Source organism: Cygnus atratus, chromosome 1 (genome assembly GCF_013377495.2).
Source record: "Cygnus atratus isolate AKBS03 ecotype Queensland, Australia chromosome 1, CAtr_DNAZoo_HiC_assembly, whole genome shotgun sequence".
NCBI classification, from domain to species: domain Eukaryota; kingdom Metazoa; phylum Chordata; class Aves; order Anseriformes; family Anatidae; genus Cygnus; species Cygnus atratus.
The window spans coordinates 47839970-47866584 of record NC_066362.1 but is presented as its reverse complement, the minus strand read 5'-3'; the positions used below and the strand labels follow the sequence as shown (position 1 = coordinate 47866584).

Genomic DNA, 26615 nt, shown 5'->3' with positions numbered 1-26615 from the left:
AACTAAATGATCCTTTACAGGTTTCTGTTACTAAACTGATAACGAAGGGAAAAAAAATAAAGCAAATAAACGTTGAATAAATAGATTTTATTGTAGCGGAGTAAACAAATTACAGTAGCAACAACAAATACAAACTCTTTTCATTATGTGAAGGCAATTTGTTATACTTAACTCCACTACATTATTAAAAAAAACGATTATTGCTTCTGCCCATTATAAGAAGTACAAGAGGCACACTGACAAGAGTAGCACAGAAAAGTTTTCATCGCTTTTTCAATTCATTTCATCCTGTCTATGTGCATGGGAACTTCAAAATAACATTCCAAATGTAGATTATAGCAACTGGTTAACAACCCAAATATCAACCCAGCAAAATTCCACACTGATACAATAACTTCTACATCAAAGGAGGAAGAAGATATTATCAACGACATTATTTTAGGATTTTTCCAGAAAATTGGATCTTGATTTATATTTCAAATGTCAAAATTTCAGCTAAAATATTGCTAAAATATTTTTTAAAGTTTTGTGCAATAAGATTATTTCAGGTTTTGACTTCCAAATATTTTTATATCATTTATAAAGATATTTTCAAAATGCAGTTACTCTTACAATGATTTTGTTTAGAAAACATTGTATTTGATAATTTAAACAGTCTATCAAAAATAAATACAAAACTATGCAGAGTGTTTTTTAGGCAATTCAGGCACATACAGTCATGGTTTGGCAGAATACCAAAAGCATGTACAAATGATAAGCTACTGAAGACTAACACTACGTAGAATCCACAGGGTTTATTTGGAGTCCTCACCTTGTGCACCACCTTCCTCAGCTGTCTTATTTCTGGCTAGGTCCCTGTATGTTCCCACTGCTACTCGCTCTCTAGATGGTCCAAGCTCTTGCAGCTGTTTTCTCTGCGTGGTTTCTAGTTCTTCCAGACGCTTGCGAAGCAGGGAAAGCTCTCTTTGATGCTGTTCCTCCTTAAAATCAATAAAAGTTGCTGTGTTACATTTTGCACACCTACATACGGACCAAAATGAGCAACTATTTCTTTATTATTATTATTAATGGTTTTAAAATAAAAACTGTGAAGGGCAGAATGTTGTTACTCATTAGATTCCACCACCATCCCAGATTTTAGTGGATATCATTCTGACATTCAAGACAAATAACAGCCGCAAGAAACGAGCACAGGCATTCCTTCTCTTGGATGAAGATGCACACTAAGCTGAGGCCTTACCTCACCAAGAATCAGTAAAGTCGGCCTGGCCAGCCTCAATTAGAGAGATTTTTCCACCCTCAGAAGCTCACCGGGGTAAATAAAATGCTTTCAAGCACACAAGAAATCAAGCGCAGCAATACTAGTGTTTAATTATGAAAGGATGGTATGATGCAAACACTATGGGATATCTTGTCCAACAGGTGCCATTTAAAGCCTCTCAGGAGAGGGACAAACTACAGACAGTAGGGTTAAAACTGCCTGTTTGTGGCATTCTGTAATGTATCCTTTGTCTTTAAAGAACTCCTTCCTATTGTGAGGAAGGGAACACCAAAAGATGCATTCCAAAGAGTTTTCCTCTTTTCAAATAGCTAAAGCTCCTTCCTTCCTTAAGACTAAGGTCTTCAGTGAAGGACTGTTCTAATACCCCTCTTTTGTCATGTTATTTTTTCACATATACATGGTAATACACCACCACCTGAAGGAGGGGGAAGGACACTTCGGGCCCAGGAGGCAAGGCAGACGATGACGTTACACTGGCTGGATTGAGCGATGGTATGTTAGGATTCAAAATTAAACTCCGGAACTCATTGTGTCGACGTTGCAAGTCCTTCAGCCTCTTCTGGAGGCGCGCATATTCTTCGTAGGAGACATTCTGCCTGCAGAATAAGAGATGTCTTATTGCTCAGAACCTTTATTATCACACCACAGAAGCGTACCTCTCCATGAGCACTCTGCTGTTCACTGTCCCTATGAAGGCAAACTGTATTCCGGAAGATCCTGAAGGTGGAAGATCTGTGAATATTCTTCAGCCTAAACATCTCAGAGTCTCTGCACACACCAACCTACCAGCTGCATTACGGACTAGAATTTACATGGAATAAATTAAGCTTTTAATAGCATTCACAGTAGTGAGCCACATTAAATTAATTATTTGAATCATGCCCTCCATGCTCGCTCAATGAACAAAAAAAGAAAAGGAGCTCGTCTTTCAAGGAGGATGTTAAGTCTGTTTCCCTTGCCATTCTGAAGTCTTTTTTTCTTTCCAGTCTTCCATTTATTTTCACATACTGTGCTTTCAACTCCAACACTGCTTGGCTCACACCTTTTTCTTTTTTTTTTTTAAACATAAATTCCTTCTTTTGAAGGGATTCCTGCAACAGCATCTATACACTCTTCAGATATTTTTCCTCCATTTCTGCCTGAAGACTCAGCCCTGCAATTGTCTTATAAACTCTTAGCTGTCCACAAACACAACCATCATAGACGGACTCCATCCAAAGAATTCTAATGCTGAAAATGCCATTAGATTGGCTCCAGTTAGTAAACTAAGTGGCGTAGGTACTTCATATTTCTAAGTCAGATTTGGGCCATAAATAATTTTTCAAGGTAAGAAAAATGAATGTTTATTACCTATTTAACACATGATTTTCTTTTTCTAGTTCTTCTATCTTGGCTTCCAGAAGTTGTAGTTTCTCTTGCATCCTCCTTTGTTTATTATCATTGAGCGTCTTTCTCTGCCAAACAGACATTTCAAACAAAGCTAAGTAACGCCTTGGTATATGAGGTTCTGTAAAAATTAAATCCAGACTGCACGTGGTTTAATGTTGTGACAGTTTTTAGGAATTTTCCTTTCTTACTAAGCAGTGCTATGCTCTTAGGAGGTTCTGAATCCCCGGGATAGGAAACAAAAGAGATGGGAAATAACCCAGAGCTATGACTGAAAAATGCACGGTAGGTCACTCGTTGGTCGATGACTAACTGTATTAACACACACTGGCTGTGTAATTACAAGAATCATTCCTTAAATGACCACGTATAAACATGACAAAAAACCTGTACACTTTATTCTGTGACTTTTTTTTTTTGCTCGTATTGACCTCAACTTCAAACGAGCTTAGAAACTCCCTGTACGTTTCATAATCAGTATACGAACAACGCATAAAATTGCCAACTAATCTTGAGCTTTTATAAACAATTAATCATTTTCTTCGTTTCAAGCTATTACATAAAAAGCAAGCTTAGAATATGAGGGGTACCACACTGCAACACAGAACAGATGGGTCACACATAATCAAGGAAAAGGAGAACAACATCCATCTGATACCTGAAACATCATCCTTACTAATCAAGGACTCGACCTTAAAATAACACACAGAAATAACATTTAAATACACACAGGAAACCCTCACAAGATCTTTGATGGCACTAAAACAAAGTTGCCAGTCATAATATTCTTTTGCATATCGCTTCGACATGTTTTTTGCTAACCCTGAAGAACCTGATGTACTTTATTGTTATACACAGTAGATTGCAAATAGACTTGTAATATTAAAACAATTCTAGCTGGCCAAAGCAATGCTGATCTTTTCATAAACATGATCATTCATAAAGGAAGAGCCAACATGCCTTTTTCTGAGCAACAGCAGCTCGACATAGCTTGTTCTTTGCTTCATTGTATTTCTCCTCTTTCTCTGTGATGCGCTGAGTAAGCATGTGCTTCTCCTCCAGCCATTCAATACGTTTGTATTCTAAAGTCCTTAGAAAAATCAGGTAAAAAGATTAAAATGTTATATAGAAAAAGCAGTGTTTTGGATTATGGCCTTAAGGCTCTTAAAATAAATGCTTCTTTTCACAATTTCTACGTTTATATACTGAAGCTTCTGATTTCAATTTGATTGTGCCCAAGATTCACCAAATTTGAACCTGTGCATTAACGTAATCCTAGGTTTTGTTCAACCTCGAGGCAAATTCTGAAAATTAATTCCAGTAAGCAAGTTAATTGTAGGCTGCTTCTTGGTTGGCTTGTTGCCCAACTGTCCAGAGAACATTTCTAAGTTCAAATCAAATAATCACACTGGAGCGCAACGTTAGACAACTATGCCAAGTGTCAGTTGTCACAAGGGCTGACAACTGCCTTCTGCATTTGGGAGGTGAGATCTAAGGGAGTAGCTTGCTGCCCTGTGTGCTCTGCTCCTCTGTAACAGAGAAGTAGACTTGACTGTTGTGTGCTCCCGACCAGAACAAACAGCAACGTAACAGGAAGCTCCCACAGATACGGTTCCTAGACTACATCCCAGCTGAACCCACACTGCCACCAAAATCTGTAATTTGTTTAGATTTTTGCATGGTTAAAACATGTTAAAATTAGGCTGTGCTCCCTAGCAGTGCAAAGGAAAGGAGCCAGCTTCTCGTCTTGTTTGTTGTGGTTATCTGCACTGTGGGTCAAAGCAGAGAAATAACTGCCTATTTGACTGTGCTATTATATAAAAATCAAATGGTGAGATTCTGTGCAGCAGTTTTTAAGAAATGCAGTCCAGGGATTGGTATCAGTGCATCCATACCACTCTGGTCTTGGGCTGATGCAGTTTCCCTGCAGGGAGTCTGAATGAATCTCCATACATTTCTCACCAAACATCCTTTACCTTCCCTGCAGTGAAATTATTATGAGTCATCCACTCTCAAACCAGAACCAGGATCCTGGCCCTGTTGATATCCATAATAGTTCTTTTAGCAGATCCAGTGGGGATTGTATCTTCCTGTTGACTATAAGTAATTATTACTACCCAGGAACCCAAGAGTTTTCTCAAAAAGCACTGCTTAACGTTAAAAGAATTTCAGCTGAGACGTAGTTAAAAAGGCCCTGAGTTTTTGTTTGTTTAAAGAAATGCCACTGATATTGTTCCTGAAACACTAAACAAGTGCCTGCTTGAGTTCATCTCTCCTCTTTGTGAGTCTTAGTAGTTTGCCTTTGGCTTTTTCTCATTTCACGTTTTCATTTCCAAGCCTAAGCCAGACACAGCCAACTGCTTTACCTACTCATGGCCCAACTAGCATTATCTCAACTTATCCAAAACTGTATATCTCGGGCCTTCTTATCTTTTGGTCCTTACTTCACTTCCTCTTTAAGCTATGTTGTTTTGATGCAACTTTACCCTTGGAGTTCAAGCTCAAAAGAATTATTGAACTGAGGAAGGAAGTTGCATCACCCACAGAGTCAGAAGAAAAATGGAAATGTACCAAGGCTCCCGGGGTAAGACTGGGAGGACTTGCATGTAGGCTGCAAAGCTTCTTAATTTCTGCAGTATTGGACTCGGTGCATCTCCCATTAACCTACAGATTTATAAAATCATCTCGGAGGACTGCCAAGCTCCTGTCACTCCCCTCCCAGGAAAACTGACTCCTGACTGATAAAAGATCTACATCCCACGAATGTGTAAATGAGTGATGGTCTCACTCAAAATATGGATACTCCTTCCTGAAGTAAACATCCAAAGTATTTAACATGCTACCGACACCTGAATTGATGGCATTAAAACACAGCACCCTATGGTCCTAATGCAACAATCTCTTCAAATGTTAAACTGAAAAGCAATACTTGAACCAGTGACAAGAGTGCAATTGCAATAGCAATCCATAGCAAAGAAGGATTTAAAATACATATATATATGTATACCACATGGCACCTCTTAGAAGTTTTCTATTTGATCTGGAACACTGAATCTCTTAAACAGCCACAACACAATAACCCATTAAAAGTTACACATCTATGTGGTTATTAGGCTAGGAAATACTGAACAGCTCTTTCATACCCACTGACAAATTAATCTTTAAATTCCAGGAAAACATTCATTACTGGACTGGCTCTGGACAAGATTTGGTTTCCTTTAGCATTTTTTAGCATGTTTTGATTGTATGTGGTCAAGCGTAAAGCGATTATTTTTCATTCTGATGGGAGCAACTAGTAGACACTGAATAGGCTTTTTTTTTTTTTTGCCTCATATCAGCTAAAAGTATGTGGTGAAAGGGAAAAAACATATATACACACATATGGACGGGGTCCCTGAAATCTTATCAAAGCACAATATAACACACAACCACTTTTTTTTTTTTTACTCTTCATGCTTAAACACTCTTAACACTCTTAAAACACTACGTGCAAAATTCTGGATCTACTCTAAGTAATAAGTTTGATGTTCACTCTTTATAAAATGAGATCCTATTTCTATTAAATTGTGTATTTCATTAGTCAATAGTAAATTGTAACAAATATGAATGGAAACAAACCCCTATTTTTGAAGTTATCACAAGCAAAGCTTTTATATATACTGCATAACAGATAACAGAAGCTATGGCTTTAAAAAAATATGCAATTGTCTAGTATTTCCTGTTCACATTTAATTTCAGACTTTACTCAGAATCCACAATGCATACTAAGTAAACCATGTGAAAGCAATACAGGCAATATGAAAAGTAAAGCCAAAAATGAAATAAAATTTACTTCTCTGTTTCCAGTTGAGCTTTTTCTGCCTGAGTCCTGGCGTTTTGACATTCTTGTCTCAGTCTTTCTATTGTTTCCTTCAGCTTCTGATTAGAATTCAGCAAATCATTTTCTGACTGAGAAAGTGAAGCAACTTGGAGTTGCATGTCTTGAATTTGCTATAAAAATGAAATTTTTCCATTTGAGAAGATATGCACATAACTAACAATTAATTTTGAGATACTGAGAACAAAATGCAGACACGAACTGGCTGCATGAATTTACATAAAACTATCTCATTGTTCCCTTTCTTCTTACTTAACGGCTTCTCCAGAAGTTTTACAATAAATTACTATTAGACAAGGAAGAAATTTTCTATTGTAGTTGAAATACGAAGGAGAAAGGGAGACAGGAATCCTCAGTCTTTGATGTATCCCCTAGAACTAAGAGAATCTTTTACACCCTAGAGCTGAACAGGACTAGAGCACCACGCCACGTTGATCAGCCTAGCTTTGGAGCTACCCAGACTCTTCTCTCTCCTAACACACAATGCTGACTCCAACCGTGTTACAGCCCTCAATGGCTGTACCGACAGTTCACAGAAGCAAGTAATTACAGGGTCTGAGAAGTCCAATCTCTGCAGTCAGCACAGAGAAAGGCCGATTGTTCCCCTTTTCTTTTCCTCTCCCCACTCACAAATACCCCACTTTCTAGAGCGGAAAAGAAAATATTAAATTGACCTTCAGGTAGCACCCGGGTTCCAGATGACTTCAATGCACACCTATATTCTTGCCTACTAGGTAGCAGTATGGGTGAGCAGGAGTTAAAAGAATTAGGTTTTATTTCCAACACTGCCATCAATTCACTTTGTGATAGAAATATACCACTTTACGCTAGTTTATTCATTTATCAAACATCTGTTAAGCACTTGAAGAACCTCAGATGAGAGATGCAGTATAAATGCAGAGCATTACCTAGAAACAATTTATAAGTTTCCATGGAAACTGAATCTCCAGTTAAATAGTGCATAACCGTTTTCAATATACCAGTCCATAAACATTCAGCTTTGAAATCCTTGATACCTAAAAAATGCATGAAACGAAAAGCTGTAATCCATTTATGAAGGCCCACAAAAGCATGACTGATTCCTGTACACCTTTTTTTTTTTTAAATATCTGTTGAATACATTTTGTCCCTTGGGGGAAAAAAAGCCTTAAGAATTCAATTTGATCTTCAAATACTGGACATGGTAACTACAGGAAAGACTGTATTTCTCTATAAAATATTACAATGCAGTAAACTCTTACCTGTTTTAGATCGCCGCTTTCACGTTTCTTCTCTTCTAGCTCCTCTGCTTGCATAGCTTGCTGTTGAATTTTTAATCTAAAAATTGTATAAAATACACTTATTTTAATCTAATTTAAATATTGATGTTAGAAGTCAGTACAAATCAGCCTGGCAACAAAATATATGGTATAAATATTTAGCAGCCTTTCAAATTAAGTAATTAAAAATCTATTTTTATTGATTATTAGATTTCATATAGCAGTAAGAAATAGGTTATTTGTTTGTTTTTGTAGTATGACTTTTACTCATTTTCTCATACTGATCTTTATATAAATACTGTAGCAAACCAACTTCAATGAGAATTATAATAGCCAACTCAGAAAGATATCATATTAGGGTCCCAGCTTGCCAGTTGATGATATGGTGCTATTGTGGAAAGAAAAACAGTTCCTTTTAACACTGGGTTTTTCTGAGCAGCCAACATGGACCAAATTTTAACAAAGGTAATGCAAAGTTACTTCTTAAAAATGTTCATTAAAATTGTAATTTTTGTTAAGGTTTGGATGAAAAATGTTAACTTTTTATAAACAGCATATTTTTTTTCTACTGCCATCTTTTTACACACCGCACAAGATCATTTGTTTTATTCACCATAATGAAAACTTTTGCACCTGTAAATAGTTAACTTTTATACTGACTACTGTAAAGAAATTAAGAAAAAAATTGAGAAATTTGTTTTAAGGTTAGAAAAACCACTACCGCAGACGCTGAAGTTCCTTTTTGCTAGATTCTTCTGCCAGCTGTACAACACGTAGCTTCTCTTCATACTGATCCTTTTCAGTTTGTCTCCAAGTATCTTGTTCCAGTTTCATCTTCTCTAGATCAGCTAATCTGTTCTCAAGTTCTAACCTGAGATATTAAACAATATTTACAGAAGAACATGACAAAGTGCCAAGAGTTTATTACTAAGAATGACATTTAAATAAGTTACTCAAAACATTCTTCCCAGCCCTTTTAGAAGTTGAGCAATAAATCAAACAACATACTTTTCATCTTGTAAGGCTGCAATTTTTTCAAAAACTTCCTCTTTAGCAGCTTGCACTTTACGAATTAGCTCTCGATCCTTTTCTACTAAAAGCACCTTATGACGCTCAACAGCTGCCTTAAGAATTTCCTTGTCTGACAGCAATCCTACAGTATACATTAAAAAAAAAGTTAAAATGTCATTATTGATATCAACCGGATGAAATCCATTAATAGCATAACTTTATAAATTGCAAAAAGGGAACTAAAAATCAGAATTCACATGATTGAATGTGAATGAATGAAAGAAATGAAATGACAGACAAAAGAGAGAAGACCTTTCGTATAACAGCAACATTTCAGAAAACTTTTGAAGAGTAACCATTGCACTGGAATCCTTGTCTAAGAAGTGCTTATTATTTTAATATACAAATGTAACAGTTGGTATTATCATAGATTTAAGTTCGAAAGTTATTTCTAGTACACAGTTGTGTATGGCTAAAAAAGAGTCCCACAATAGCTAAGAAATGGTCAAGCGACGTGTTATTTTTGCAGAGGATGTTACATTTACAGAAACCAGTAACAGGTTACCATTGAAATTAATAACCTGACTACAGCAAATCTCCCATTTTAATCCAGTCATACTACCAAATTGTTCACTTCTAAAATTGTGACTCCACACAAAGGAACAAATGATGCACATGGTAAAACTCGTAACCAAGGCATCTATGTTCCACAGGCAAATAGGTAGACAAGTTATAACAATAACTCCTGGTTATTGAGCTAATTCGGTGTTACAAACCGGATTCCACAGCCAGCTTCAGGTTGGCTCAAATCTTGTCTGTACTTCACTTCATACTTCATAGGGTCCAACATTGTTAGTTTGCATTAAGTGCATTGTTGATACAGAAATCAGCACTTGGTTGCTCTTGGAATACTTAACAGTAAAACAAACCAACAGAAATAACTGTTCCAGGAAGAAGAAGGTACCATATCGAGATTATGGTAAATCAGTGAGGACAGTCCACTTAAAAGCTGTGCAGTGATCTAAATTATCAGCAACTGGTACTAGAAAGCTTTGTTCTTTTCACTACAGAAGACTATTACACATTGCCTACAGGCTCAGATGTATTAGGTAGTTTAGACCATTGCCTATTTTATTTAAAGAACAAACTAGATTTTGTTTCACATGACAGCCTAACCCATTTTTTTTCCATTCCATGGATTCAGAAGCAGAAAACAAATAAAACACTGAAGCCTTATAATACTTTAAGGTTTCAAGCACAGTACAAAGGGCTGTAGAAATAGACAATAGAGGAAAAAAATGCCCTAGAAGGGACGTGATTTGAAACAGATTATGTGTAATTTGTATCACAAATCCATTAATTTACATAAATGCAAGTCGTTCTGTATCTGTCCTTCATAACCTGTGTGATAGATCAAGTGATAGGACACAATTATTTCAGATAAAATTAATTTTTCTATCTATCACCTAGACCAGAAGCAGAAGATAAAGATTGCCGGGGAATGTTTAGAGGAAAAATAACTGTAGTATTCTAACTGAAAGTTACAGAAGAAACCACTAGAAATTAATTGCACATTTTACCATCCATTTCACTTTGAATCTTGTTTCTCTCTCTTTCTGCTTCACTTTTTGTTCTTGCTGCCTCCAGTTTGACATTTGTTACTTCTAATTTGTGTGAATGTTTAAGTTCTTCTACCTAAGAATTAGAAAAATAAAAAATCCACTGAAAATAAATACATACGTATTTGCAGCTTTACTTGAAGTTGTTCAGGCGATACTTTGCTAACAAGAAGATCTGTGAAATACGGTAATTACCCTTATTTTAAATACATCTTTGTATATATTTTTCCATCCACTGTTTTTCTGAAAGCCATTCTAGAATATCCAGTCTTGCAGATAATTTTTAAATGGCGCTTATATGGATACTGCAGCACTACATCTATTGACATGATCTGGTTCCCCAAATGATGATTGGTATCATTGCAGGCTTTTATTTCTTCCTTAAGTCAGACACTGAAAACTAATGGATGTATTATCAGTTCTCTTGAAACACAAGGTTTGCATATTCCCTGACGAAGACATTAAAGCGCCCAACTACACTATCCGTTCCGGGAAACAAGCTTTCTGACTATGGGCACATATTTCATCTTTAACCAGCCAGTTATTACAAGCTAGTTTATTACAAGTTATTACAAGTCTAGAAGATATTCTTTACAAAGATTTGCACACAAATGTTCAGGGTTGCCTATGAAAACTGTTTCTGAGCAAATACTAGACATTCTCCAAGCTAGCCTGTGACCACTGGCGCATTTCTGAGAAGACTATTCATTTGAACTCTCTCGTTATGACACTGAACCAATATTGCATAAGACCCTGACGCCTCACTAACTCAAGCATTAGCATGTCAGTTTGCTCATACCTCACTTCCGACTAAAAATCTCTGAGTCAAACTAAAATAAAGTTAAATGTAATCTCCCTGGAGTAAAACAAAGCAGGGGCATGCAAAACCAGGGTATCCATTGCTTCCCCTAAATCATTTCAATTTGATAACCACTTATCCCTTAATCACCCTTGACCTCCTGGAGCGCTACACTACTTTCAAAGTCGAAGTCTTCATAGATTTAAAGTGCATTTTAAATTAAATACTTCTCTGCAGCTATGACATACACATCAAACAGCCTCATAAAAGCAGTCTTAAGAATATGAAATCAAAGACAATTACTGCTTGCACAAAAACTTTTTTTTATAGTTTAGGCATTCGTACACAGTAATTACACGGTCAATGAGAATTAAATACCTAGAGGAAAGCACTTATATTGAAAATCCATTCACAGTGACAAATGCAATTACAACCTGCTAGCACATGCAAGTGGCAAAAGGTTAAGAATGACATAGTAGCTTATTAAGTAACTACATGGTGGATTTGGTTGCTTAAATATGATGTTGAGAACATCTGAGGGCAACTTGGAAAGATTTAAGGTGGCTTTTTTAAGGCACAAGATTCGCAACACAAATGCGTGCCCCTCTGTTCAGCAATGAGTTTGAGTGGGTGCAGAAGTGTTCGGGGGGATGGGGATGTTAGTATATAGAAATTGTTTTCTACTTTCATCCCTTCAAGAAACATCATCATTTTCTCCTACTTCTGGAGGTGTGTAGAGAACACCAGCTGATACAAAAAGACTGGTGATGATTAGATATTCTAACAGGTCACTGATCTAAAAATGTTTAACAAAGAAGTTTCATCCTCCAATTTATTATTCGTGTTACACAAGTTTGAGACATTAAATACCAGCTTTCATTTGAGACATTAAATACCAGCAATCCTATCCTTATGGTAAATTTGAACTTTTTGGATTAAGGACCAAAATGAAATACTTCACATTCATAAATGTAAAACGTGTCTTGAATGAAATCCGAGGTTGCTGAAGAACAACTATGGAAGAAGGTGAAGGTTTTTTTCCTGCATGGTATCTTTTTTGAGACATATTATGCCTATGTTGTCTGTCATACCCATACAGTGCACATGTCAGTGTTAATTTGGAGAATATTTAGAAATGCAGGATAGCTTTAAGTCAACACAGAGCTTAAAATAGTCCTGCATTCAACTATACATACAAGACCAAAGCTACGGGCTTTACAGTTAGTTCAGAAATAATTAAAGCCTTTCTAAAAGAGTGAGAAAACACAGGACATTAAGTTTGCTACCAAGAACTGACAAATGTGCTAAAAATGATCATCCAACATTTTCTCCAGAAAGGGCAGGATGAGAAATAGCAGAATGCTAACATTTATCCTGGTACCTATTTCATTAGGAATGAAATATGAGTATGCTGACTCAGATTTACATAAAGCAATAAAACTATTCTGCAACATTTGAAGGTAAAACAATTTACTGGTGCTTCAATTTGGCTTATTCATTCAAATAACCACATACAAAATTACATAAAGGTCTGTCTTTTGTATATTATGTAGCTGAAGAGTAGATGCAACCAGATAAAACTCTGAATCTGGCATCCATACCAATCTAATTATTCTGAAATACTAAATATCAATGCCAAGTTTCTTATTAAGCACTTTCAGGTTTTCTCTATACTAGAAGCCTTTTGAATTTTATTTTCACCTAAGTATTTTTCTAAAAAATTCTCCAAGTTGTCAAAAAAAGCGCACAGAAACAAAACAAAATCCCTTAGATATGGTGCCAATCCAACAGCTAAGATACTCAAACTTTGTAAAACAATAATCCACTTAAAATGATACAATGCAGCGCTGTACAGAAACGTTTCTGTACAAGCTATGCTGGCATTAGCCCGAGGGGAAGGCTACACAACTGTCTCACTTGTAACACAACCTAGATCTCAGCAGTGATTCTGATGCACATTGCTACCTGTAGCTAACATAGCCCGGTCCGAGGATACTTAAAAATAAAATAAATAAATAAAATAAATCAACAAGCCATACCTCAACTTAAAGAAAGGAAAAAAATATCTATTTAGAGTTCCATTGCACTTTACAGAGGTTATGAAAAAAAACTTTATACAGGTTAGAAATGTTTTATTTGCAGTCAAATAAGGCTGGCTATCTTCATGAGTATTAAAAACCTAAAGACACCTCTTTGAGCACTGTTAAGTTTAGAAAAAAGACCTAGAATATAAAATAAAAAGAGTATAACCTCAATCTTTAAAGATGCTCCTAGAAATGAAGTTTTTCCTGTGAAGTCACATTCTATATCTTCCAAGTGAAATTAGGGAAAAAAAATTCCAAACCTACTTTAAGTCACCGAAGAAAAATGTTGTTACTTTATTCTTAATGTGAAATACGAACAGAAACTTAAACATGATATGAAAAAAATGTATATTAGAATATCATAATAGCACTTACTTTAGCAGTTAAGGAATTGACTTCTCTTTCAGATTTGTGAAGTTTGCTCGTTAAAAGAATGTTTTGCTCATGACTCATCTGCAATTCTTTCTCAACTCGATCAATCTGTTGTTCAGCTGACTTCTTTTCTGCCTTGAATAAAGGAGGTGTTTGTTACATTTTTGGAGCAAGGCTAATTCTAGCTACTGACCTGCATGGTTCAATTGATCTGGGCTTCAGGATACTAATGACCTTTTATAATAATTATACCTAAAAATATTTAACAAGTATGTCAACAGCACGTTCCAATACAATAAGGGTTTTGTATTTTACTCAGAAGTAACAACAGCTTTTATTAACACTGCCTGCACAGAATCACCCACATTGTCAATCCTACTTGAGAAGGCAGAGCTTAGTTAGGAGGCAGCACATGTTCCTACCGGTAAATTCCTACTCGGCTCTAAACACCGCTATCATCAGTGTGTAAGTATTATAGGCTCAAGACCGTGAGATTTACTGAAGTATCAAAAAGGCAGTATAACCTAGGATTTCACCTTAATTTTTCCAAGCTAAATTACCTATTTCTGGCAGGGTCTTTTAAAGTTTTCTAAATGAAGAATATTGTGACACTTTTTAAGTTGGGATCAGAGCACTTGACAGAGATCCACAGCGTTTTGTAACAAGTGTATATAGCACTTATAAAGTAAAAAGGAAAATGAACCATGCATCTGTATGTTGCAGCTATCTAAGAAGTCTACACAGAAAGACTCACTACCTAGACAGGCAGCAAGACCTGAAGACCACAAACGAGGAATGCAGAGGAACCCTGGGAAATATAACTGGTCAGAAATACCAAAGGTTCTTCAAAGGGCAAGCAAAAGCCAAAAACTAAATAATTATGGCAATATGTTGGAGAACAGAGAGACACAGGTAAAAAGATTAAAAACAAAAAGAATTTTTGAAAATTAAAAATGTACTGTAGCAGATTATTAACATCTTGTCACCAGTTTCTAACTCCAACTAAGTGACAAGTGCTGACTTGAACACCTTTTTGACTGCATATATGGTATCACTCGCGTGTTTAGAAGGAAGATCGATTAAAATCTCTCAGGTAAGCTCTCCACCTTTGCAAAGCTAAATTGGTAGTGAGACTGCAATGTACTTGCACCTTAGTTTTAAACCTGAAATTTACAAAATTCAAATTGTGGATTCAATAGCAAAATTATCAGTGACCTCAGTGACAGTTCTATTAGCTTAAGTGTTATTCTCACTACTTTCTACAAGGAGACGAAATTAAAAAATTTTTTAAAAATCTTACCTCTAGAGACCTTGTCAGAGTCTGCATCTCAGCTAACTGTCGGACTTGTATTCTTTGAACACTTTCTGCTTGTGCACCACAATTGTCTCTTTCAGCTCTTAGTTCCGCTACTTCTGCCTCTAAGCCTTTCAATTTCTGATAGAGTTGTGCCTTTTCTCTGGAGAGTACTTCCACACGTTTACTGTCCCTTGTGGGATCAACACTGAGCAGCTGATCATGGAGTTCTTCTTTATCTTTCTCCAGCCTTGCAATCTGATCGATGTTAATTGGAAAAAGAAAAGCCTTTACATTGATTACGTGTCAGACAGCAACAAATACAGTGATTGACAATTCAGGAAAGTGCAGCAGCGTGCATTTAAGAATTAAGAAATTATATTTGCATTTGTATTCTCTCAAAATAGGACAATCAACAGGCCCAGTAGTCAGCACCTTTTTTGGCTTTAATTTTCACTGATAAGGCTTGTCCTCAGATGTCCGCGAACCACCTAGCAATCTGTGGAAGTAAAGCAGTACCCGGAGTAGAGGAAGAAAATGTTAGGGATCATTTAACCCACTGGACACACATTAGTCCTTGGAATGCACCCAAGCATTTTGAAGGAACTTGCTCATATCATCACAAGGCTATTCTCTATCATCTTTGAGAGGTCATGGCAACCCAAGAAGCTCCTGAAGACTGGAAAGAGGCAGATGGCACATCCATCATCAAGAAGGGCAAAAGTGTCAAGAAGGAGGACCCAGGTAACTGCAGGACAATCAACTTCACATCAGCCTCTGGGAAGGCTGTGGCACAAATCCTCTTAACATTGATTTTTAAACCCATGAAAGACAAGACAATGGAAAACAGGGTTTATCAAGGTCAAAACATGCTCAGCTTCTCTCTCTCCTTTCTAGGACTGGCATTGCAGACCAGGAGAGTGCAGTAGATCTTGTATACATTGATTTTAGCAAGGCTTTTCACGCGATCTCCTATAATCTTCTCTCCCTCACCAAATTGGTGAGATATGGGCTGAATAAGCATATGATACATTGGGTGGAAAATTGGATGGCTTAAAGTGTGGTGATTAGCAATGCAAAGTTCAGCTGACTACCTGTAACTGATGGAACCTTTCTGGGGTCAGTATAGGGTCCCATACTGATTGATGTCCTTATCAAGGACCTGGATGACAGGAGTGCAAGTTCAGCAAGCTTGTGGGCGACACCAAACTCGGGGGAATGGTCAATATGCTTGAAAGCAGAACTGCTCTTCTGACTGAAGGAATGCACCGACTGGAACCTCAAGTTCAACAAGAGCAAGTACACAGCAATGCATCTGGGATGGAGTAACCCACTGCAACTGTACAGGCTGAGGGCAGCTACCTAGGAAGCAGCTACACAGAAAGGGAGCTGGGTGTCCTTGTGGACAGTTGCACTATTAGGCAGCAGAGCGCCCTCGCAGCAAAGACAGCCAACGGACTCCTGGAGACTAACAAAATCACTGTCCCTGAGGGCGTTCAAGGTTGGACATGGTGCTTAGGGACATGGGTGACATTGGTGGTAGGGGGATGGTTGGACCAGATGATCTCGAAGGTCTTTTCCAACCTTAAAGATTCTATGAAAAGAATAGCCAGCAGGTCCCCAGAAATGATCTTCTGCACCCTTCCAGCTGTTTTAAGACCACACCTGGTGTACTGTTTCCAGAATCCATGATAGTCAACATGAACTGGCCCTGTCAGACAGAAAACAAAGCAAGTTCCCGAGGCAGTGTGATAGGTATGAACTAATCTTGAGACTCTAACTAACAAACACTATAAACATATAGATCCCAGAGTTTCACACTAAGTTACATAGACAGAATGTACTGTGCAGACCGGGGCCGAAACAGTAATAAAGTACAGTACAAAAGAGTTCTCTCCATATTTGGAAACCGTATTCCCAACTCTGATCTGCAGCACTGTTGTTATGAATTTAATCAGTGATTCCTATGGAGCAATGCCAAATTCTGCAGCATATACCCTCAGAATCCCTTTTATGAGGGGATTGAAGACTTACCACATGACAGGTCCAAGCCAGCATTTAGGAATTAGGATGTTTGTGTAGTACCCTTACATTAAATGGCATGGGAGGTTAAAAAGGTTCTAAATAAGCGAGAGAAACTAGACTACATTGTGCCCTGGGCTCCATCTAGGTAATTCCATGTTCTCTAAGCATGTTGGTTAGCAGCAGGACTAGCACAAACCCAGCAAGCCCACAAGAGAGGCAGGGTGTAGAGCAGCATGGTGGGTTAGCTCTGTGAAGGACAAGTGTTCTGGTTTTGATGCACTGCATTTGTGAATTTGGACTGATTTGAAAGCAATGATTGCCTTTGATTTGTGCCTCACGTTGGGACTAATACATTCTAATTTAGCATCTTGAGATATGCTCCCAGACAAATACTTAAATGAATATGCAAATCACATATGCAACACTCATTTACACTGCTGCATATATTTAAAACACAAACTGGCAATTTATTTGGCTACACATTTCAAAGTCCAGTTCTGAAACAAAGAAGTTATGGATTGTTTATTCAAGAGTTAACACAACTGAAATAAAGATACCAATGTTTTAATATTCTTTGAACTATCTATCAAAGACTGAATCACAGAATGCTTTGGGTTGGAAAGGACCTTAAAGATAATCAGGGACACCTCCCACCAGACCACGCTGCCCAAAGCCCCATCCAGCCTGGCCTTGAGCACCTCCAGGGATGGGGCAGCCACAGCTTCTCTGGGCAGCCTGTGCCAGTGCCTCACCACCCTCTGAGGGAAGAATTTCTTCCTAACATCTAATCTAAATCTATCCTCTTTTAGTTTAAAACCGTTACTCCTTGTCCTATCACTGCACTCCCTGGCACGGAGTCCCTCCCCAGCTCTCCTGTAGGCCCCCGTTAGGCACTGGCAGGCCGCTGTGAGGTCTCCCCGGGGCCTTCTCTTCTCCAGGCTGAAGAACCCCAACTCCCTCAGCCTGTCTTTGTAGGAGAGGTGCTCCAGCCCTCTGATCAGCCTCATGGCCCTCCTCTGGACTCGTTCTAACAGCTCCAGGTCCTTCTTGCACTGGGGGCCCCAGAGCTGAACACAGGGCTCCAGGTGGGGTCTCACAAGGGCAGAGTAGAAGGGGACAGTCACCTCCCTCGCTCTGCTGGCCACACTGCTTTTGATGAAGTCCAGGATACGGTTGGCTTTCTGGGCTGCAGGAGCACATTGCCGGCTTGTGTTGAGCTGCTCATCAACCAACACCCCCAGGTCCTTCTCCTCAGGACTGTTCTCAATCCATTCTCTGCCCAGACTCTTTTGTGCTTGGGATTGCCCCAATCCTGATGCAGGACCTTGCACTTGGCCTTGTTGAACCTCATGAGGTTCGCATAGCCCCACCTCCCAAGCCTGTCCAGGTCCCTCAGGATGGCATCCCTTCTCTCCAGAGTGTCAACCACACCACACAGTTTGGTATCACCGCCAAACTTGCTGAGGGTGCACTCGGTCCTACTGTCCATGTCACTGACAAAAACGTTAAGCAGCACTGGTGCCAACACCAACCCCTGAGGAACACCACTCATCACTGATCTCCATTTGGACACTGAGCCATTGACCACAATTCTTTGAGTGTGACCATCCAGCCAGTTCCTTACCCACAGAGAGGTCTATCTGTCAAATCCATGTCTCTCCAATTTAGAGACAAGGATATCATAGGGGAGAGCATCAAATGCTTTGCACAAGTCCAGGTAGATGACATCAGTTGCTCTTCCTCTATCCACCAGTGCTGTAACCCCATCTTAGAAGGCCACCAAATCTGTCAGGCATGATCTGCCCCTAGTGAAGCCATGTTGGCTGTCACCAGTCACCTCCTTTTCCATGTGCCTTAACATAGTTTCCAGGAGGATCTGCTCCATGATCTTGCTAAGCACAGAGGTAAGACTGAATGGCTTGTTGTTCCCTGGGTCTACCTTTTTCCCTTTTTAAAAATGGGGGTTATGTTTCTCCTCTTCCAGTCAGTGGGAGCTTTACCAGACTGCCACGACTTCTCAAATATGATGGACAGTGGCTTAGCAACTTCATCCACCAGTTCCCTCAGGACTTGCAGATTGATCTCATCAGGTCCTATGGACTTGTGCACCTTCACATTCCTTAGATGGTCCCAAACCTGAGCTTCTCCTACAGTGGGCAGTTCTTCATTCTCCCAGTTCCTTCCTTTGCCTTCTGGGACTTAAGCTGTGAGGCTAGAGCTATTGCCAGTGAAGACAGAGGCAAAAGAGTCATTGAGTACCTCAGCCTTCTCCATATTCTGGGTATCCAGGTCTCCCATTTTCTGCTTGAGTTTGGCCAGGAGCTCCTTGTTCAACCATGCAGGCCTCCTGGTGCTTTTGCCTGACTTCCTCAATTTAAAATTGAAATTTCTATCACTCACAACTTATTAATTTCATGTCTCAAATTCTATCAAAAATGTGATTTTAAAAAAGCATTTAAGGAAAGCTACTGGCTGTCATTTATCAGCAGGCAAGTCTACTCTAACTTATAATAGCACAAATGATATTGCAACACATCACCAAACAAGCCTACAGAGACAGCCTTAGGGTTAATTCATAAAAGCGTTTTGAGAATTACAACATCAGAAACAAGTATTACATTACAAAATGGTGTCAAACTGATAACCCATCAAGTGGTTTTGTCATCAGATACAATTTAAACTAACATAACATTCTATGTACCTCTGCCTCATATTTTATTTTCTTCTCTTCTAAAATACGTGCGTGTTCTTCCTTTTGATGTTCAAATTCTGATTTCAGAAAAGTATGTTCATAACGAAGTTTGTTAAATTCTGTCCTGTATTTTTCCACTTCCTGAGTTAGACAAAAAAGAAATCAGTCCAAAGTTTTCAGTTTTATTTCTCTCAAACATCCATGCAATGCTCCTGTCACTTCGTAAGTTTCATTTGTACACATGAATCCCTCCCCCTCCCTTTTCTAGGGTTTCAACCTCCACTGCCTAGGGCAACAGCAGGCAAACAGTACCAGCCAGCCAAAGGAAAGTCATACTTTGATCCCCCTTCAGTTTTAATTTCCTAAGGTTTTTAGGAACAATTGCGAACTGGTTATTACTACTCTAAATGAAATAAAATACTACTAAATACTCTATACTTACATTTTCTAGTTTCCGATAACGTTCTGTCATAGGAGATTCCAATTCCTGCTGTATTTGTGCTTTTAACAGCTCTAATTTCTGAGGAGTTAGGACCTTAAGACAGAAAGGTATAATTAATAACCAGTCTTTCATTTATTTACAGTGTGACAGGCCAAATATCCAGGAATAAAGTATTTCAAGTATGGCTTTAAGAATTCTGCTTAATTTTCTATTTTTCTGAAGAATTTCTCAATGGTAGCTACAGAAGCAAGGAAATGTGATATTAGCAATCTAAAAGTATTCTGGGAAGATAATAATGTTGACATTTAAAATGTCAGCATTCACTGGTAGAAGCAATACAAATGTCAATCAGTGTCTGGGGATCCTTTGTTAGATGCTGTGTTTGTTTCCTAAGAACTACGTCCTGCATTAGTTTAGGAAAACAAGCAATTATAGAAAATGTCATCCAAGTGATCTTAAATGTTTTGGGTAGGGATTTTTCTTTCTTGGTTTGTTTCCTTTTTAGGATGAAGAAAGTTGCCATCATGAAGAGAAACAAATACCTACTTCTGTAATCACTTATGCTAACAGGCATCTAAGTTATCCAACAGGGCAGGTGATTTTCCCCGTAACAGGAAAAGAACATGCATGGACAGAGACTGAGGGTCAGACCGAGGAGCTTACTATTAATGTAGTACCTAACAGAATTCAGAAGATTCAATTAAACAGAACAATTTCATCCTATAGGCACTCTAAGGAAGAAGCATTACTCAGATTGGGCAGGTTTCAAGGTACCTGAAATATATTCAAGCCAAGTGTATGCCTGTTACAAACAAATATAAACATGGCCCTGTTCCAGGATTGAAACACATATTAAGCTCTACCAGTAAACTGCTTCACCTGCATCTTCAGTCTCTCCAACTCTTGTGTTTTACCCAACAACTCCTCTCTATATTCAGCAAGAAGAAACTGGAATTTTTCATGTACAGTCTGCTTTTCAACTAACAACCGCTTCAGTTCATCTTGTGATTTTGTATATTCCTCCTGTAACCTGCAAGGTAAAATATAAATTTATTTTATATTTACCCTCCAAATTAAAGCTTGGAAACCTCATCTTCAGACGCAAAAAATAAGAATACCAAGTTAGAACTAAGAATTTAATACCCTCATCCTGTAACATATTGAAAACTTATCCCATATTTACAAACATATAATGTATTTCAGAAACCTCACCTACAATGTCTTAAGGTATTTTGAATTGTTTTTTCTAACGTGAACAATGCTCAAATACGTCCTTAAATACACAAATAGCTAACACACACAAACTCCCTTCCACCTAACATTTTGCTTCATCTTTTAACAGCTGTAATGAAGAAACCTGCTTAAATTACTGTACCTTATATGTTCTGCCTTTATAGTTTGATAATTTGCTTTGTGGTGCTCACATCGCATTTTTTCATCAATCAGAAGTTTTTGTAATTCTTGTGAATTAGCCACATCGCCATTTCCAGCCATGGGAGGAAGGAGACTGCCCAAAGCATCCATTTTATGGTGACTGTTCACGATGAGTATTGAGAGGACCAAAAAAAATGAACTTATAACAAATCTACATCGCTGTGCACCTTTTCAGCTGACATCCCAGGAGATCGGGTCACCTGACAGAAATACAAACCCATGTAATTAGCAATCAAGTACATTCACACCTCAAAGACTTCACATGCTACTTTTGCTTTCAATACAGAAGAATCCGAGCTCTGCCGTAACTCACGTTAGAAATCCCCTACTGAAAGGGCCACTCTTCTCTGCTCATTCTACCTGCCCTGAAATGTAGTAGCTGTCCCGGGGACACAAGACAAAGTTAAGTCTGGAGATTATTTGAGTCAATACAAAATAAGCACAAGCATCTTCAACCACCAGGCCACACAAAATGTTATTTTTACTTATGCTGCACACTGAGAATCAAACCCTGATGTTAATTATGCCATGTTAACTAGGATTCAAGCAGAGGTCACAGACATCAGATATGAAGTAGTAAAAGCTGTTTGTCTCACAGTCTGTCGCACTATCCTAACACGATGTGCTGCTCCACACACCATCGTATCACCTCAAACCGGAGATAATTCTCACTGTTGAGCTCCTATCAAGCCAATTCTGAAAGAGTTATGATTTCATGGGCTGGTATCTTCCAGATTGTCCAAAGTTTATCTCTGAAATACATCACTGATGCATGTCACTTCTAGTTTTTGAAGTTTTTCTGGTGGTTTCTTGTGACCTTTCCAGCAAGAGTTTTGCTAAATGTGACAATCTCAGATGGGTGTGAGAAAGCTGCAAATCACCAGATGCTGAGAAATGAGGAAGTATTATAACATGCGCCTCATCAGTGCTTTTCGATATTAGAAACGAGGCACTGCCTTAGACTGGTTATTGCTGGTGTTTCTAAAGGATCTGGGGGAGGGAGGACTGCAACTGAATTTTAGGGAAGTTATAAAGCTTTGAAACCAGCTAGCCTGCCGCTTTAGCTTTTGGCAGTACTGGACTGGTGCCTAAGAACTCCATATTTGCAGTGGTATGCAAAAAAAAATAATGTTAAATCTCCAGCATCACTGCAAATACCTAGCCTCCTTCTCAAACATAGTTGAATACATAATGCTTTCTAGTATTCTGCTCTTAACATCTCTCATGGGCCTACCTTAGGCACTTACCATTCGATTCTATAAACCCCTGAACTACAAGCAAGATGAAAATTATCCTCCATATAGATAAATAAGCACGGCACGTTTAGTGCCCATTTTCTTCCTCCACTGCCATGACGGGGAAAGGTCAGGGGAAAGCGTTCCTATACCAGCACAGGCAAGGTGACAACAGCGATTTCTTTTATCCTGCTTTACTCAAGTTTGCTGAGAGGATAAGGAGGAGGAAATGCTTCTGAAGCAGCATTACAAAGACACCAAAAAACATGGAGTTTTCTGACAACTAATTGACTAAAAGAAAACAATAAATGGAAATGCAACCGTTTGTAATTTCAGCCCCTAGCTGCTGAAGGTGGGAAATGCATCCTCTCCTCACAGCTTTTGCTACTATCAGAGTCCACAGATTGTAAAGCAAAAAAACACATATCCAGTTGTGTGCGCGCCTGCCTAAAGATCGCACATAAAAGAAAAGAGGACTGAAGAAAGGGGGTAAAAGCGTGGCTTACAAATCCGTTTCACACATTCAAAAACCTAAGCAGTATGCATTTAAGGGAGCAAAACTATTTGGACTTGCAGGGACATCTAGTGGCAAACTTCATGATTTACATTCCCAGTGAAAACTGAACGGTACCAGAAATTTCATTACTTTATAAGATCTCTTTCCTTGAAATCATTGACAGCAACTTGTGATATTTAGCCTACACACTTTCTTACAAAGAAAATACCTTTCTTTTTTTCTTCAAAACAAAACAAGTCCTCACAGAGCTGCAAACACTCAACATTGTCTCGGCCCTATAAATAGGGTGAGTACCCTACTACCATGAGTCTCTTCTGTACTAGTGGCACTTTCTCATAGTCGATGAATAGACCTAAAATATTCTTCAAAATTACGCAGGACTACATATAATTTTAAGAAATACTTTACAGGAACACTAGTTAAACCTCCTTCTTCCCTTGTAGACCTGTTCAAGGAGTAGAGGACCATAAAACACACTTGAAAGAAACTAAAACCCCAGCATCTCTAAAATGAATTCTCCACCTACAACATAACAAAGCTTGGTAAATTTACAAAACTGCAAACTTGTATCAACTGCCCCAAACCCATACTATGCAATCGTAACATCATTTTGTCCAGGTACACAAGGAAAGGTATTGGTGCAGAGTCCTGAAGTGCAGGTTTTGCACACTGAATACCTGAAATTACATAATATACATATATCAATAGATAAATATGGGTTAATATCTTTGGTAGAACGTCCAGCTAAGTGAAGTAACTCGACTACATTCCCAAGAGCCACCTTTGTTCTGCCTTTCTTCCCCAAAGAGCTATTTTCATGCAGAAAAATATTGCTTAAAAAGACCTACCTCACAACTCTCTCTCCTTTATATCTACACATCATGAAAGGACTTTTCTTCTTTCACAAGATTTTTGAGCTATAACATCTTAAATTTTGTTTCCTACAAGCGCTTAAAATGGTGAGAAAACTTGCATTTAGAGAAAAACACGAAGACGCCGCTATAATTTCTGAACACCATGGCCTCCTTCTTGCTTCCCTGGCACAGCCCAGCTCCAGGACTCCAGCACGTACCAGCCTGGGTGACACAACTCGCTCACAGCTCTTCTTTCCATACCACGGCCATGCTAACGCACACAAATTTACCGTGGTCGAACATTGTTTTAAGCGGTTAAATTAGATGCTACTCTGAATGGAATTTTGCAACGATTGCTGCAAAGTCTCATGGAACAATAAACTATTTGTCTGGAAGAATAAGTGAGACACTCAAAGGCAGCAGAGCCTCACGCAAGTGACTCCAGACACTACTGCTCTGCTTAAGGGTCTGTAGAGCCTGAGCAGATAAGGAGCTGATGAGAAACCATAACCCACTTGACAGCTCCCTGTCAGCAGGAATGGGATGTTGCATTCCTCCTTCCTTCATCCTCATTCCTGGAACTGCCGTTCACCAGACCCTTCTATGAACTGCTTTAAGTCAAGAAGCCAGTAGTTAAACAAGCGGAAAACACTCAATAGATTCTTTTCTTGGTGAGGCCAGTGAGTCATTCCAGTACATGGAAAAACCCAACAAGCCACAGAATCAGTGAAAGCAGGCAACTGGTACTGGCTTGCACAAAGAAACGAAGAGACAAATAAGGCGGTGGAAGGAGGAGCACGCCTCTCTTCTTCCAGGAGCAGAGAACTGTCACATCAGGAGTTCAGATGTTCATGTGGTCACAGCCTTGGGCTAGACACTCGGCTTTTTGACAAAGTTAGGTTAAATTAACCCTACCTTAAATGACTATGCAACACACCAGAGGTCACACTTCCCATGAACACCAAGCAAATAAAAAAAAGCAAAGCAGAGTTATATATCGTTTGAGAAATTAGATTGTATACTACTCTAACAGTTTATATTTTACTAATCCAGCAGCTTGTGATAGCCAAAGTAACCACATTTAAAAAATATAAAATAAAATAAATAATAAAAAAAATATATATACTGGAAAAAAATCAGCAAAACGTGAAAATCTTTATTATAGGAATCTCTATAATCTGGGTAACTGCTCAGATGTCACTGTTGAGAATCCAGTGAAAATAAATACTTAATACTTCTGCGTGCCTAAGTGCAGAAATTTTGGAGAACACCTCTATGACTTGTAAAACACATCAGTCTCATTTCAACTCTCACTTCTCCCACAACACTGTCAACAATCAGGCATATTAAGGTATACCTGGTCTAGCGGGAGGTATCCCTGCTATGGCAGGGGGTTGGAGCCAGGTGATCTTTAAGGTCCCTTCCAACCCAAACCATTCTATGATATATGATTTCACAGTGCCCATCTTCATGCATGGCACACGGGATTACTCTTGCTATTTCTGTCTTACACTAGAAATAGGGTTATTTTTGTTAGATAAAAAACAACAAACAAGGTTATAAGATAACCCAGGATTAAAGTTTTTGCTTTAGCCACATACACTGGTAAGTCAAGCCACTAGCACTTCCTGATCAAACTGAAACTTTTCACGGGAGTTACATTTGGTAAGTCTCCTATAGCTGCACTCAAGAACAATTTGTCTACATATGCCAGGTAGGTTTCTCTTTTTTTTTTTTTCCCCATGACAAGAGACACCTTTAGATACAGATGAGAAAATTCTCCTCACTAAAATCTCATTCAAAACTGTAGTTGGACATACAGATGCAACAGGTCGCTGTTTGTCACACACAGTTGTATAGTCCACAAGCCAAGTTACACTTCCCCTGCCGTTGACAAATGCCTTTTCATATTGACTTAAAAACAGAGGTGTTCAGTCAGGACTTATGCCTCACGTTAGCCTATGTGCCCTACACACCTCCTGCAGGCAAACACGACAATATTCACCCCACTGTGCGTGCGGCCCACGCATGCAAAGCGAGGAAAGCCCGTGTGAGGAAAAGGAGCCCCCAGGACGTTTTGTTACTGTCACCTTCCCTACCACCCATGCACGCAGGAGCCCGAGCAGCGCACGGCACTCACACGGGCGTCACGCACCCGAAGGCGCAGAGCGGCGCCCAGCACAGGCTCGCTGCCGGGGCAGGAGGCACGCCGCGTACCCCCAGAGCCGCGCCCGGCCCGGCGGCCGCTGACAGGCCGCACGCAGAGGCTGTTACCGGCGGGCGAGGACGGCCGCTCTCCGCCGCCGGCCGCTCCCCGCAGCCCCCGCTCGGCGACCGGCACCGGCGCGGAGCCCGCGGGGCTCCCCCCGCGCCCGGCGTCCCCTCAGCCGGGAGCCGTTTAAAAATGGCGCCGGCAGCCCGCGGGGCGCGGGG

General features: G+C 39.1%; 1 protein-coding gene across 8 annotated transcripts; it reads right to left on the bottom strand.

Moving 5' to 3' along the window:
• Positions 1–68: 68 nt before the first annotated feature.
• On the bottom strand, positions 69–26615 carry CEP83 (centrosomal protein 83). Of its 8 annotated transcripts, none has more exons than XM_035551621.2 (17): positions 26338–26615; positions 21518–21776; positions 21022–21172; positions 20143–20235; positions 19710–19841; positions 19268–19372; positions 14990–15241; positions 13693–13824; positions 10396–10510; positions 8813–8957; positions 8526–8675; positions 7787–7862; positions 6501–6658; positions 3629–3758; positions 2633–2736; positions 1695–1878; positions 69–980 (listed from the first exon to the last, which is right to left on the bottom strand). In XM_035551621.2, the coding sequence occupies exons 2-17, from the start codon at positions 21664–21666 to the stop codon at positions 795–797; spliced, it is 2262 nt and encodes a 753-aa protein (XP_035407514.1). In that variant the 5' UTR covers positions 21667–21776; positions 26338–26615; the 3' UTR covers positions 69–794. The 8 variants fall into 8 exon arrangements, with proteins under 8 accessions (XP_035407514.1, XP_035407516.1, XP_035407515.1 ...); XM_035551623.2 differs by having other exon boundaries at positions 26400–26615; XM_035551622.2 differs by having other exon boundaries at positions 26457–26615.